This window comes from Drosophila eugracilis, unplaced genomic scaffold (assembly GCF_018153835.1).
Source record: "Drosophila eugracilis isolate 14026-0451.02 unplaced genomic scaffold, ASM1815383v1 contig_1197, whole genome shotgun sequence".
Taxonomy (NCBI): Eukaryota; Metazoa; Arthropoda; class Insecta; order Diptera; family Drosophilidae; genus Drosophila; species Drosophila eugracilis.
In genome coordinates, this window is record NW_024571981.1 from 4,206,285 (window position 1) to 4,219,130 (window position 12,846).

Consider the following 12,846-nt stretch of genomic DNA (forward strand, 5'->3'; position numbering starts at 1 on the left):
TCGCTGGGTTGAGTTTCTTTGGGATTAAGCCAATTAATGGACATTTAGTCGATGTTCAAAATGCGTCTGCTTTGGTTGCTTGCCACGCTTGTGGCTCTGACAAGTGCTGGGATCCTTAAGGACTCCCCTAAAGAACGTTATGATAACTTCAGGGTGTATAAGCTAACCATTCAGAACAAAGTCCAGTTGGCTGTGATCGAGAAAATTGGCGAGCTAACGAAGAAGGTGAGTTTGTTACTGCCAGAAATATTCTTATTAAGAACCTTTAAGTGACTTCTCTTCTTGGTGTTTAGTACAATATCTGGAAGGAGTACGATGAACGTTCCAAGCAGGTGGATATTATGGTTAGTCCTGGGGAGCTTGGTCATTTCCAGGAGCTTCTCAAAATCAACAATATCAGCAGTGAGCTGATGATCGAAAATGTCCAAGAGTAAGTTCAAGAATTCAGAACACACATAAGGGTTAAAGCCACTCGAACCGATAAGATCTCTCGATTAGCTAACCATTAATGCGTGCTCATTTGGGATCATAAAGATATTGATCGGATCCCCATTTAGGCGTATCGACGAAGAGCAAGTCACGGCTACTGCGGACAGCACCTTTGGCTGGACGAAGTACTATGAGCTGGAAGAGATTGAGGCTTGGTTGGACGAAGTTCTTAAGGCATACCCCACAGTGACCGAGGAGTTTATTGTGGGTACATCCTACGAAGGACGAACTATTCGTGGCATCAAGATCTCTCACAAGACTGGTAACCCTGGTATTTTCATCGAGTCCAACATCCATGCCAGGGAGTGGATCACTTCGGCCAGTGCCACATGGTTCATCAACCAGCTTTTGACCTCAGAAGATGCTGAGGTGCGCGATCTAGCCGAGAGCTACGATTGGTACATCATACCTGTCTTCAATGTTGATGGCTTTGAGTACTCACATAAAAAGGTTGGTAGAAATTATCTTCTGCCTGAGATATTATATACTATAAAAGCTAAATCTTTAATCCCCAGGATCGTATGTGGCGCAAGACTCGTCAGCCACATGCCACAAATGCCTGCATCGGAGCTGATGCCAACCGCAACTTTGACTCCCATTGGCTGGAGAACAATGGAGCATCTTCGAATCCCTGCAGTGAGACCTTTTGCTGGGGATACGCCTGGATCTGAGCCAGAAGCCAAGGCATTGGTCGAGTTCCTAACGAACATCACGGACAGTATTAGTGTGTATATATCCTTCCACTCATATGGACAATACCTGCTTTCGCCCTATGGTCATACCAAAGAGGAGTTCCCAGAAAACTACGATGATATCTTGACTATCGGCAAGGCTTTCGCCGATGCCATCGAAGCCCTGCCCTATGGCACTGTCTACGAATATGGATCCACAGCTGATGTGCTTTGTAAGAACACTAACTATTCCTTATGGGAATTTGACCAAGAAATTATTATGCCTCTTCCTTCAGATGTGGCCACTGGAACCTCTGTGGACTGGGTTTTCAATGAGCTGGGTAAGAAAATTGGCTACACCATCGAGTATCGTGACAAGGGACGCTATGGATTTATCCTGCCACCCGTCCAAATCATTCCCAATTGCGAGGAGTTGATGGTTGGAATGCTGGCTTTGGTTAAAACGACCAAGGAGCTGGGTTACTTGTAAGAACACTTTTTATTTGTTGCGAGTAACTCGATTACTGATGCTCATTAAAATACCTCACATAAGAGGCCAGCAAGTCGTCCATTTTGTAACCTTGGGTGGTGCTGCACAGCAGCTTCGAAGCTCCAATCATGTTCCCGAAACGGATGTGGAAGTGGTTTTTACCCGAGCTCCAGATGCCCAACTGGTTGTATTCGTAGCTGCGAAGGATCTCCTTGGTTTGTGGATCCAAAGATGGAATCCAGAGCTATTGATCGCGACCAAGAGCGTTTCCGGGAGGGCCTCTTCGTTTTGTTGCTTCACCACAAAGAAAGTGGAACCGAAGCAGGAGAAATGGGAAAGTTCCTGGAGGAACAAGAGCTTGGCATGATCCTCGGTCAAATGGTCGCGGTGAAGTTTCGATAGGATTTGCTGTCTCCACTCAGCCACCGTTTGAAGTGGTATTAGGTCCTCTGGTATTAAACGTGGCAGAACTTCCGGTAGTCTCTGCAAGCTAACTTCATGATCCGCACTGTACACCAGAACAGCTAGATGCGAGGCCTGCTCGCAATCGATAGGATAGTAGCCCTTCAAGTATTTGTGAAGCTCTTGGGGGTAGCTAAAGATTACGTCTCCATTGGGATCCTCACCAGGATGGTTGTTCAGCCATAGCTTCCTCATAAAGTGCAGCTGATAGTGGCCATCGGATATGGAGCGTAGGGTCTTCTGCTGTTTTAACCAGAAGATAAGTTGGGTGATAAAATCAAACACAAAGTCCTCTTCCGGCATGGCATAGACTCGGTCGCCTGTCTTCAAGAAAATACTATAGCCCACCGGCGACTTGAGTTCCAATCTCTGGGCTATATCGGCTATAAGCTCTGCTCCCCGTGTATGTGACTCAATCTCGAAAGCTTCAACTGTATCATCGGGAAAATATATCTTGTGATATATGTGCAGGCAGCGCTGCTGAATGCCCTCCACCTCGATGAGGTGTGGCGCTTGTTTCCGTTGTCCCTGGGCCAGGGATCGCTTCATTCGCTTAAGGCAGGCATCAGCTAGGGCATCAGCACGCATGCGCAGCAGGATGATCAGTTCCCTCATAATCAGGACACTGGGAGCCACCAAGCCCGTAGCCAAGTACAGCAGGTCCCAGCCCCGCTTCTCACTTTCACTAGAGGGATTATCGCTCAGCTGCTTCATCAGCTGGCAGTACAACTCGTCGCACAGGAGCGGATGCTGCAGGGCGGGCTGGAAGATGAGGTCCGTGTTGACAGGCAAATTGCTTCTTGCAATGTTGCCCATGTACTGTAGAGAGTAGAATATTTCACTGTATTAACCACTTTGTATCACCTTAAGTCTTACCTTCAGAATGTGATGATGAATAACCAAAGCTTGTTGGAAGAGTGGCGGAACCTTGACCACAGCTTTAAGAAGAGGCGCCTTCAATGGCTCAGGAGAAAATTGTGAAAGGGGAACCATATCAGAGCTAAAAGAAAACATTTAATCAGATTGAAATCTTTTTAAAAAAGGGGTTTAACTTACTCCAATGGCGCCCTGAAGTGAGTCTCAGCCAGCTGAGAGATATTGTGTTGACGGCGTCGAGAATGATTGGCTCTTGGCTTTGGTTTCGGTGGCTCATCAAATCTGCCCTCTCTTAAGATATCCTGAAGCTTTTCGCTGGGCTTGGTAAGTGTGGCCAAAATGCGAACATTTCCGGCAGCAAACTGACCCGAACGGCCATTGACACAGCCCCTGTAGCAGTCTTGGGCATTACCGCTTAATAACTGGGCACCCGTTACACCTGCCTCAAACTCAACGAGGTCACCTGGGCTAAGAACTAGAAAATCTTCCTGATCGGCCTCCTCGACATGATCAAGAGCGACTCCATAGCTCGAGCGCTGTCGGAGATTGTCCAGCATATAGTTGATAACCTCATTGGCATCCTGAGCCGTGCTGCACTGCAGCACAAAGTTAACGTGTTGATAGGTCATGACATGCAGGTCATCATTGCCTTCTAAATGGACTTTTAGCAGCTCACCGAAACTACAGGAGGCCAGCACTTGTTCAGTTTCGTCTATAAGGAAAAGGCCAGTGGAATTGATGCCCAGCATCAGTTCATCGCTCTGGAGCTTAGGTCCAGCCTTGCGAACCACTTCAAACAGTCGAGAGTGTCTCATGGGCCATGACAGATGGGCAAATAGGCAGATATCCTCCTTGGCACTCGTCTGAGCTTCCACCAGAAGATCCTTTTGTTCTTCCCTTATGTACGAACTCTTTTCATAGGTGGCAGCTATAAGGCGACTCCAGTTCTCAACGGCTCGATCACCGGGAGCCAGAAGATCGCTTGGAACGAAAGCCGTAATCTCAGAGGGTTTCAATCTCTGGATGGCCCCAGGTCCATGTTCTATGAAGCAGGCCAAGGCGCAAACCATGGCTATGTCTTTCTCAGAGCGACACCGGTACTCTCCGCACTTCAAGCCGTTCAGGATCTGCTTGTAGATTAGCTGAGTGGCCTTGGAGTCCACCGATGGATCATACCAGGTGGCAAACATTTCCTTCCTGAGGTATAGTTTCCAAGGGGCATCCAGCTGACGTTGCTCACACTCTGACACAGCATCTAGAACATGCTCCTGACCAGCGCCCAATGGCATAAGTTTTCCATTCAGCGACATTACCAAACCAAAGCCGAAGGTATCGGTTAGTCCCAAGCCCTGACATAGTTGATTTACAGCCTCTCGAGCTGTACTGGCCGCATCCACCTGCAATCTTCTCTGCTGACCATCCATAAGGTGAATATCCAACTTAAGGGGCTGGCGACCTCGGATAGCTTGGAGTTCGAATAGAGATGGTGGCTGACAGCGGGGTCCGTTCATCAGAGTTCTTTCCAAGCGCTGCAGGCAAGGAGTGGCCTGCAGTTGGGCAGTTCCCTGCTTCATGAAACTTCGCAGATGTGGCTCGAAGTTGCTGCTGGGTGGAAAGCAGCTCAGGCACAGTGATAGGAGCAACCATCCACGGGAATAAGGAGGTGCGACTTGGGTTCAGATAGAGTTGCTTGCAGATCTGGGCCAGAATTTCATCTCTGTAAAAAAGATTATAATATTATGTTTGACATGCTAGAAGAATTGCCTGTAAGAGTCTCCTACCTTAAGCTCTCCTTGAGTATGCCGTGACCTACGATGAAGTGGAGTTTGTCTAAGTGACTACTGGGGGCATTGAGAAAGTGTTGGTAGAACTCCTCCACATCTTTTTGACCTTTGCCCAGACCCAGCTTTAAGGGGCGTCTTTGGGCTTGACGTAGTGAATAAACGTGGCTTATAGGAGCCGGAGGTATTCAGAATGCTCGATAAATCACTCATAAGGTTTTCATTATCGTAAGAGTGAAAGGCAGGCGATGAAGCTATATCCATCATGTCCCCCATGAAACGCAAGATAGTCAGCCAAATGGCCTAAAAATAAGATATTGTATGGAGATTTCTTGATACCTATTCCTGATACCCTTACCTTAGAGGCCATCTCATCCACAGGCAGCTCATGCTTAAGTAGGGACTTCTTCAGGGGTTTCCTTTCGTGCTGAGCTGTGGCGCCACCGCAGAAGTAGGTTGCCGCATACTTCAAGTAACTAAAGTCCGAGGTGTCGATATTATTTGGCACTGACTTTCGGAAGGCGTATTGTATCACCAGAAGAAATGTTATGGAGTCTTCTCAGGGCAGCCTGAAAGGGAAATAGAGGTAAGTCACAGGGTAAACAAACTTCGAAGCCCCTTTAGGAATCACTCTCCCTAGTTTGATACTCTTATACTGGTGTTCTAGCACTCAGTTTATAATTCAGCCGTATTAATTATTTCGACACCTGTAATCTGAGTGCCACTTATCGAGAGGTGCTTTACTCGTAAGCTTTTATAAATATATAGCTCGTGGGTAAGGGGAACGAAACTGCACCCGAAGATATGCCCCAGCGATAAGGACGGCGGCGATTATTTACGATCCCGTTTTATTTCATTTATCATTTGGTATTTGTTTTAAACTTCTGCCGCCACCTGATAGCGATTGGTTTTGGCCACGCTTCGAAAAATAGCTCAGGTCTCGCCGCGGAAATTTGTTTTGCCTCCATTTAGTTGCTGACTAAAGACCACACGACATGGATCTGCGTTCTAGGAAACGGCTAGCCCATTGGACTAGGGGACTTCTTTGAAGTTGGATTAATAAAATTGAATTTATTTTTGGTGGCGGTCAGCGGTTTGTTTTATTTGTGTGTTTGCGGACGAACCCTTAATGGTCTGAAGAAGGATAAGGAGCCTAAGGGATATGGTTTTCCAAAAGGTGAAGTATCATTGTATCTTAAAATACAAAGTTTGTAAGAGTAAAAACTTGAAGGTATCTTTATACAAGTATCTTTAGAGTCAAGCACTAATTATAGAAGGAAATATTCCCTGAAAAAAGTAAGGAAATTGGCTCATAAATAAGCTTCCTGATAATCTCATTTATTGGTCTCATTAAACTGCTCAATATGAAAATAAAACCTAAGTGGTCCTCTTGAAAAAGCCATAGCCTGAGGAGCCTGTAAGAGCCAAGAAGAATTTTAAATGCTTAAGTCAAAGTAAGTAATATAAAATAAAGACTTCCCTGTGAATAAACTAAATAAATGTCAAAGAATGGTAAAACCTAATTTGAGTTCTTAAAAGACTGCGGAAGTTTCTAGGATTTTTAGAAATAATGAGATAAGTATCAGTTAATACAAAAACAGTCAAATGACTTTGGTGTCGTATCTATCGAATGAAATAAATTAATTTTCTACAAGATAACGCCTGAAAGCCCTTGTAAGCCACTTTGACAACCCATGTCCATGGTCCGAATTTCAATAATAATACTGATGATCTCAGATGACTCATGCTTATTCATGGCTTTTTGGCTTATAATGGTGAAATGCAATCCCAAAAGTACGGATGTGATGTGGGACGCTCACTGGACGGTGGACACAAAGCACAAAAGCTGGATTGGGGGCGTTCAAGAAGGGCGTCCCATTACCATAGATAACCATAACCAAAACGCTGACGATTAAACACACACAAAGGAATTGCGCATTTATATCTAAAGTTGCCTTTGAGAGTTTTATTTACAGAGCTTAATAAATATGATACATTTAGGAGTAAGGAAGATGTAACAAAAAGCGATCACAAGCAAAGATATATGTTTGTTTATATACAAGCTGACATTAGCTGGACTTATGAGTTAGTTTTGTACATTAAAAGGAGCCCTAAGGGGTTCCAAAAAATAAAGCCCAGATTTGGCGCCCAAGACGATGTGAGTCCTTGGACTGAAAGATAAACCTTGGAAAATGCTCTGATCAGTAGGTTGGTTACAGGGAGTGTAAGTTCACTATGATTACTATATTATTCAGATATAGAACCTCAATGAGATATTATTTTATATCCAATTATCCAAAAGCCAATATACCTTCTTGTTAGTTACAAAAATGCAAGAAAGCTTTCAAGAAAAGTTTCTCATTTTTACGATCGAAGTTTGAAAATATAAAAAAAATATTTATTTACAATTTGGTAGAGTAGTCAAAGCGGCTTAGAATCTAGTTAGGACCATTCCCCATCCCCTTAAAGAACCAATCCTACTGATCAGGACTAAAATCTAGTAAATTTCCTCTCCAGCCCCATCCCTTCTAATATCAGCCATAGCTACCAGTGTCTAGTTTGTTCAGGGCTGCTCCAGTCCCAGCCTGGTCTGCTACTAGAGGCGGGTCTGGTTGACAATCTTCCGTGGCGCCGCCTCATAGTAGTTGACCGGGCGGGACAGGAGTTTCGTGGGCACATCTTTGCGCAGGCGCAGCACCTGCTCGAACATCATAGACTTCTCTTTGACATTCGGCCCCAGGGGACCACTCACATCGGGCTCGTCATTAAGGAACCGGAAGACGTCGTCTACCATCTGTTTGGAGGTCTCCACATCAATGGTTCCCGGACTCTCGGGTATGGTGTTAATTCTGGTGACGGCACTGGCGGGTCGAGTTGCCATTGGGGCTGCTGCAATCAGGGTTGTGGGTGGTGGTGGCAGGGACATACGGGCCTGGAGGGTTGGAGCTTTGGGCGCCTCTTGCTTAAAGGACTTCTTTCTCGTGGGCTGCTGCACTGCAGCCATGGCCAAGGCATTGCGGGCAGCTGCCTCGGCCTTGAGCCTCTGCTCCTCCTTCAAACGTTTCTCCTCCAGTTCCCTCTGCTCTTTCTCCTTCTGCTCCTTCAGTTGCTTTAATCTAAGCAGCTCCTCAGCTTCCTTTATCTTGGCCAACTTAAGCAACTCCTCCTTCTTTAGCTGCTGCTGCTTTCGTTTCTCAAGCAACTTCGCCTGGAAGTCCTTGCGTACCAGATAGCCCCGACTCAGGGCCTGGAGCTTTATGATTCGACATCTGACCATCGTGAACTTGGTGGTCAGCTGCTGAGCAGCTATGCAGGCTCCCAAACGATGGAATCCCTGCCGCATTATCTGGTACTTACGACGCTGCAGGCGACCCCGCCAATATCTCTGAACCGTAATGATGGCCTCGCGGTATCTCTTCAGGTAGCGTCGGAACAAAACCCTTCTGATACCTCGCTGAATGGTCACAATGCTCTTGAGCATTAGTTGGGAACGCTGGAGTTCTAGACTGGCATCATCCTCGTCCCGCAGGAAAAGCTTTGTCTTTCCGTACTGGCGATCGGAATCAGCGGGTAGAGCCACCTCACAGATCTCTCGTGCCACCCTTCGGCAGTCACATTTCTCCAGAGGTCCTACGGGTGGCACCAGGAGGCGGTAACGCTCGACGAAGGCACGGTAGGCGTGACGGATTGGGTAACCCGCCCTTCGAATGCGGGCAGTTTCCATCATTCCCGAGTAGCGCAGCTGTCGCACACACAGTTCCTTGTCAAAGTTCTGGGGGAAAAGTTAAATAAATTAAATTGGATTTTGAATAGATCGATTAAGGGCCAGGGACTTAGCTAATAAAATGAAATCTTTAGCACTTTTAAGGGTACTTTACACTCACCTTTGGCTCCTTGAACTCGTTTGGCTTAATGCATCGAATGAAGTAGGGGTGAGCCTGCGACAAGGTGCGCATCAGCATGTCCAGGGAGTTCCGGAATTTCACGCACAACGTGGGCTGTTTCTTAGCCGTGTCCATGGGCATTTCATGAGGGAATATATCCACCAGATACTTATTCGCAGATCGTTGAACCAAAGACCTTAGATCGCCACTGAAAGAATCGCGATTCTTTTCGAGGAAACCCAAGGGATTGTACATAACCACGCCGGCATAGTGACGGATTCCAAAGAGAGAAGTTTGGGTGGTTTTCCCTTTTACATAAATCGATCGATTACCATGCTGAACATGAAGCTTTTCGAGCAGAGTTTGATCAGTGCCCTTGGGAAACTTGGACTCCTCATCGATCAGAGACATCAAGTTCATGGGTTTCATACCAATCAGATCCAGGATTTGCTGATTGTCCTGGAACTCTATGTGCTGCCAGTTGATGTGTTCGTTCTGGTACTCATCCTGCTCCATCTGTGGAATATACTGGGTGAGTGACTGTAGAGAAGGGTTTGTTAGGTCTTCTTACCTTAAAGATGTGTCCCACGAAAAACTGCTGAAGATTCTCATTGGCATAGTTGATGCAAAGCTGCTCGAAGCTGTTATTGTCAAAGTTCTCGAAACCGAAAATGTCCAGAACTCCTATGCTATTCATGGGCTGATCGACCTGTTTGTTTATAGTCTCATTGATTCTGCGAACGATGCGCACGAAAATCCCATCGTACAGGGACTTTACGAAGGCATCTCTTCCTTCAATGGCTGCTTCCTTGGACAGACTGGTGGTCACATGCTCACCATGCACAAATATCGTTCTTTGAGTGAGAGCCGCATTCAAGGCAGAGACGGGAACTCCCAGTAGCTGAGCCACTCTCTGGAGATTTGGAGTGTCGTCAATCTCAGCTGCTTCCAAGTTGGCCACCTCGGTGGCCGTGAACCTAAGGTTACCCAAATGCAGAATGGCCGCCAGTAAACTGAGAATGCTCCACACTTCCTCAGGCTTAAAGGAAAGAACCTTCATGGCTGCTCGGATATCGGCAAAGTCCTTGGCATCACCTTTTCCCGGCAACGTGAAACAGCCTCCTTGGGCCAAGTAATGGTACTGACTGGGTGACTGCTCCTGCAGCTTTAGACGCTCCCTTTCCGGAGCTGAAAGCCCGGCTAGCATGCAGTAGAAAATGTGATAATTGCGTTCATCTCGACTTTGGAAAACAATTCGGGATTTCTCCAGAAGATACTGCTGAATCCTTGCACCCTGAATGGCACCCTCGGGTGTGAATCTGATCTCGATGTACTTTCCGAATCTCGAAGAGTTGTCATTCCGCACAGTCTTGGCATTGCCGAAGGCCTCCATAATGGGATTAGCCTCGATGATTTGCTGCTCGATCCAGGAGTGCTTGCCACTGATGGCCGCCAGGTACTGCAGTATCAACTTGGTGCTCTCCGTTTTCCCGGCACCCGATTCCCCACTGATGACCACACACTGGTTCTCCTTGAGTCTTTGCAGTCTCTGAAAGGCATTGTCGCTAATGGCAAAGATGTGTGGAGGCAGGTCAGTCAGGGATTTATTCCTGTAAAGTTGAATCTCGCGATTCGTGTAGATGGGCAGAATCTGATAGGGATTGATGGCCACCAACATAGAGCCTGTATAGGTCTAAAAATTTAAAACAAAAAACTTTAGTTAATAAATCAACTAACTAGTATTAGACTTACATATATTAACTGCTTGGCATAGCGATTCTGCAGATTCCTTAGTATGGTGTACTCCTGTAAGTCACCCAGTGTGATCATATCATCCACTTCCTCCTGGGAGGTGATGTGCATGGCCTTTCAGGACATCCCCAGCTGGCACCCAGAACTGCTTGTTCCGGTCATCGGAAACCAGGGTCTGCGTTTTCTCCGTTCGCACAATTCGTGCCCCAAATGGCACGGCGAATTCGCTGTTAGTATTTTGCGGCTTCACCCACACATACTCGCCCTGTATCAGTGGAAAACAAACAACCAGAGATTAGAGGCAATGCATCAATGGGATTATCTACGAAATCAATACTCCAAACCACATAAGTGACCTTCAGCAACTTTTTCATTGGCACCTGGCAGTGGGTCATATCTCAAATGTAAGCACTGATACGAGCTGATTACACAGAAGTGCAGCAAGTCGTTTAAAAAGTGAGTTTATAAATTTCGGAGTACATAAAAAGAACAGGCCTTAAGGCCTGACAAAGCTTATCTGGCCACAAACATAGACTCCGAGATCAATGAACTTCGAATTTTAAGACTTTAAATTTTCCTTTAAGTGAAAGAAATTTGGAAACCAAAAGGTAACTCATTTCCTTTGGCTTTAATCTGGGACCCCTATAACAATCGATTCCCGAAAACCCGATAAGAAATCAAAACGATATCATTGTAAAATAATTCACCCATGGGACCCCCTAAATATCCCATGAAATCTAAAAGTTTTTATGGCCCTGCCACACCCAAACGAATATCGTAAATAGAAGTTCAAATATTACTTTATTGCCAGCAGTACCGCTCTCTTTGTCTAAATAAATGGTATTCAGAAATGGGCGAATTAAATGTGGGTAATGAAAACAAACGGTAGCCAACTTTTGCAAATAATTGTTGCCAGGCATTATCTTATCACCAAAATGCCGATATACAAAAAGGTCTTATCGGTATTTGGAAATCAAAGCTCTTTGAGCAGAAGAACACTACATGAACGGCCGCCGAACAGGTGCTAATGGCAAAAAATAATAGAAAAGGTCAAAGGAGAACTTTAAACAAAATACAAAACCCATCAATGGGCTCAAGAATAAGATTTTGGCGTTTCAATCTAAAACGACCTTGCTTATCTTTTGGAGATAAGATTAAAAACCAATTTCTCGCTTTTCAGTTGATGTCACCCATTAACTTTTTCCCCAAATACGACATGATCACCTGCAATGAAGCCGTCCAATTATATTTTTCATTTCACTAATCGAAGTGTCCGACCATGAGATCACCTCCATAAACTATGACTCATATTTGTCACTAATCAGAAATATTTTCACCATTAGATAGCTAATGGGTGTTTAATACTAATTCTTGGCAGAATTAGAACACACAAACAAAAGCAGACTGATAAGGGGAATTCAATTGAGGACAATGGATTCCATTTTCTAGATTTACTATACGCCAAAGCCTTTTATAGCGCGCTTTTTGGTATCTCAGTTCCTGTGCTGGACTGGACAAACTTAATCGATAATTGGCTTGGCATTTGATAAGCCATTCGCACGGAGAGGAAGAGTATCCGGAATTTATAAAGTGCTATTTTTGGTTGTTTTCTGCGAACGAAAACAGCTTGAGACAGCTAGCTGAGCTCGTGACGGACACAATCTTATGTTAGGCTACCAGCTCGTAAATACTTTATGCCCATAATCACAGGTATTACTACATTCCAATTAGCACACGTGTAGGCCAGTGTAGGTGATAAGAGAGTGGCAAGTTTAAAATTAAAATGAGCCCCATGATGGGTAAAAGGCAGAGCACTGCCAAAAGGAATGTGATAAAAGCGATTCGGTTATCATAGTAATTTTCTGATAACCACAGCGACTGGCTGAGGAAAACTGCCACGACAACCAGGAAGTCTCATTCGATTTCGTTTTTTTTTTTCTTCTTTTTCTACCATTTGCACTTACATGTTGCCGCACAAATTCGGACATGGCTGGTTTTATTTCAGTTTTCAGTTTTGGCCTGGCCAATTTCACTTCACTCCCACTTCACAGACACACGCGCACCGTCTACGGTTCTTAATTGGCAAATATTTGCCCAAAGATTTCGGTTCTGTTGCCACAGCCGTTTTTAATCGAAGTTTTCTGTAGTTCTGTTCGGTTCGGAGTCTCACAAACGTCTGAGCTCTGCTCCATGGGGCCCTCGAACGTTTTGGCTGGCGCAATGAGTTTCGCCAACTGTTATCTCGCCCCGATAGTGAATATTGAATGCTTTTTGGCAGCCCTTATCGGCCCTGACTCCATATGGCGGCGCTCTCAGCGGAAAAAAAGGAAATTCGACAGCCGTCTGCGTACCCCTTGCATTTTGCATACGTCATGATTAGCCGTATAATGTATCGATGGGTATCTCACAAATCGCCGCTTATCTTGCGATGAACTGCACAT

The 12,846-nt window shown here is 45.4% G+C and overlaps 2 protein-coding genes across 2 annotated transcripts; one reads left to right on the plus strand and one right to left on the minus strand.

Annotated features, from left to right (window-relative positions):
* The first annotated feature begins 36 nt into the window (after nt 1-36).
* LOC108118335 (zinc carboxypeptidase) lies at nt 37-1,671 on the plus strand. The gene is given in 6 exon segments (XM_017230970.2): nt 37-225; nt 294-430; nt 558-939; nt 1,005-1,133; nt 1,135-1,393; nt 1,457-1,671. Coding segments are annotated over 6 exon segments (1,275 nt in total). The 5' UTR covers nt 37-51; the 3' UTR covers nt 1,651-1,671.
* On the minus strand, nt 1,637-12,562 carry LOC108118333 (myosin-VIIa). Its single transcript, XM_017230968.2, is given in 15 exon segments — nt 1,637-1,881; nt 1,884-2,931; nt 2,989-3,112; nt 3,169-4,646; nt 4,648-4,705; nt 4,770-4,924; nt 4,926-5,072; nt 5,128-5,283; nt 5,285-5,338; nt 7,522-8,541; nt 8,654-9,169; nt 9,225-10,346; nt 10,406-10,522; nt 10,524-10,670; nt 12,370-12,562. Coding segments are annotated over 15 exon segments (6,366 nt in total). The 5' UTR covers nt 12,394-12,562; the 3' UTR covers nt 1,637-1,681.
* Nucleotides 12,563-12,846: the final 284 nt, after the last annotated feature.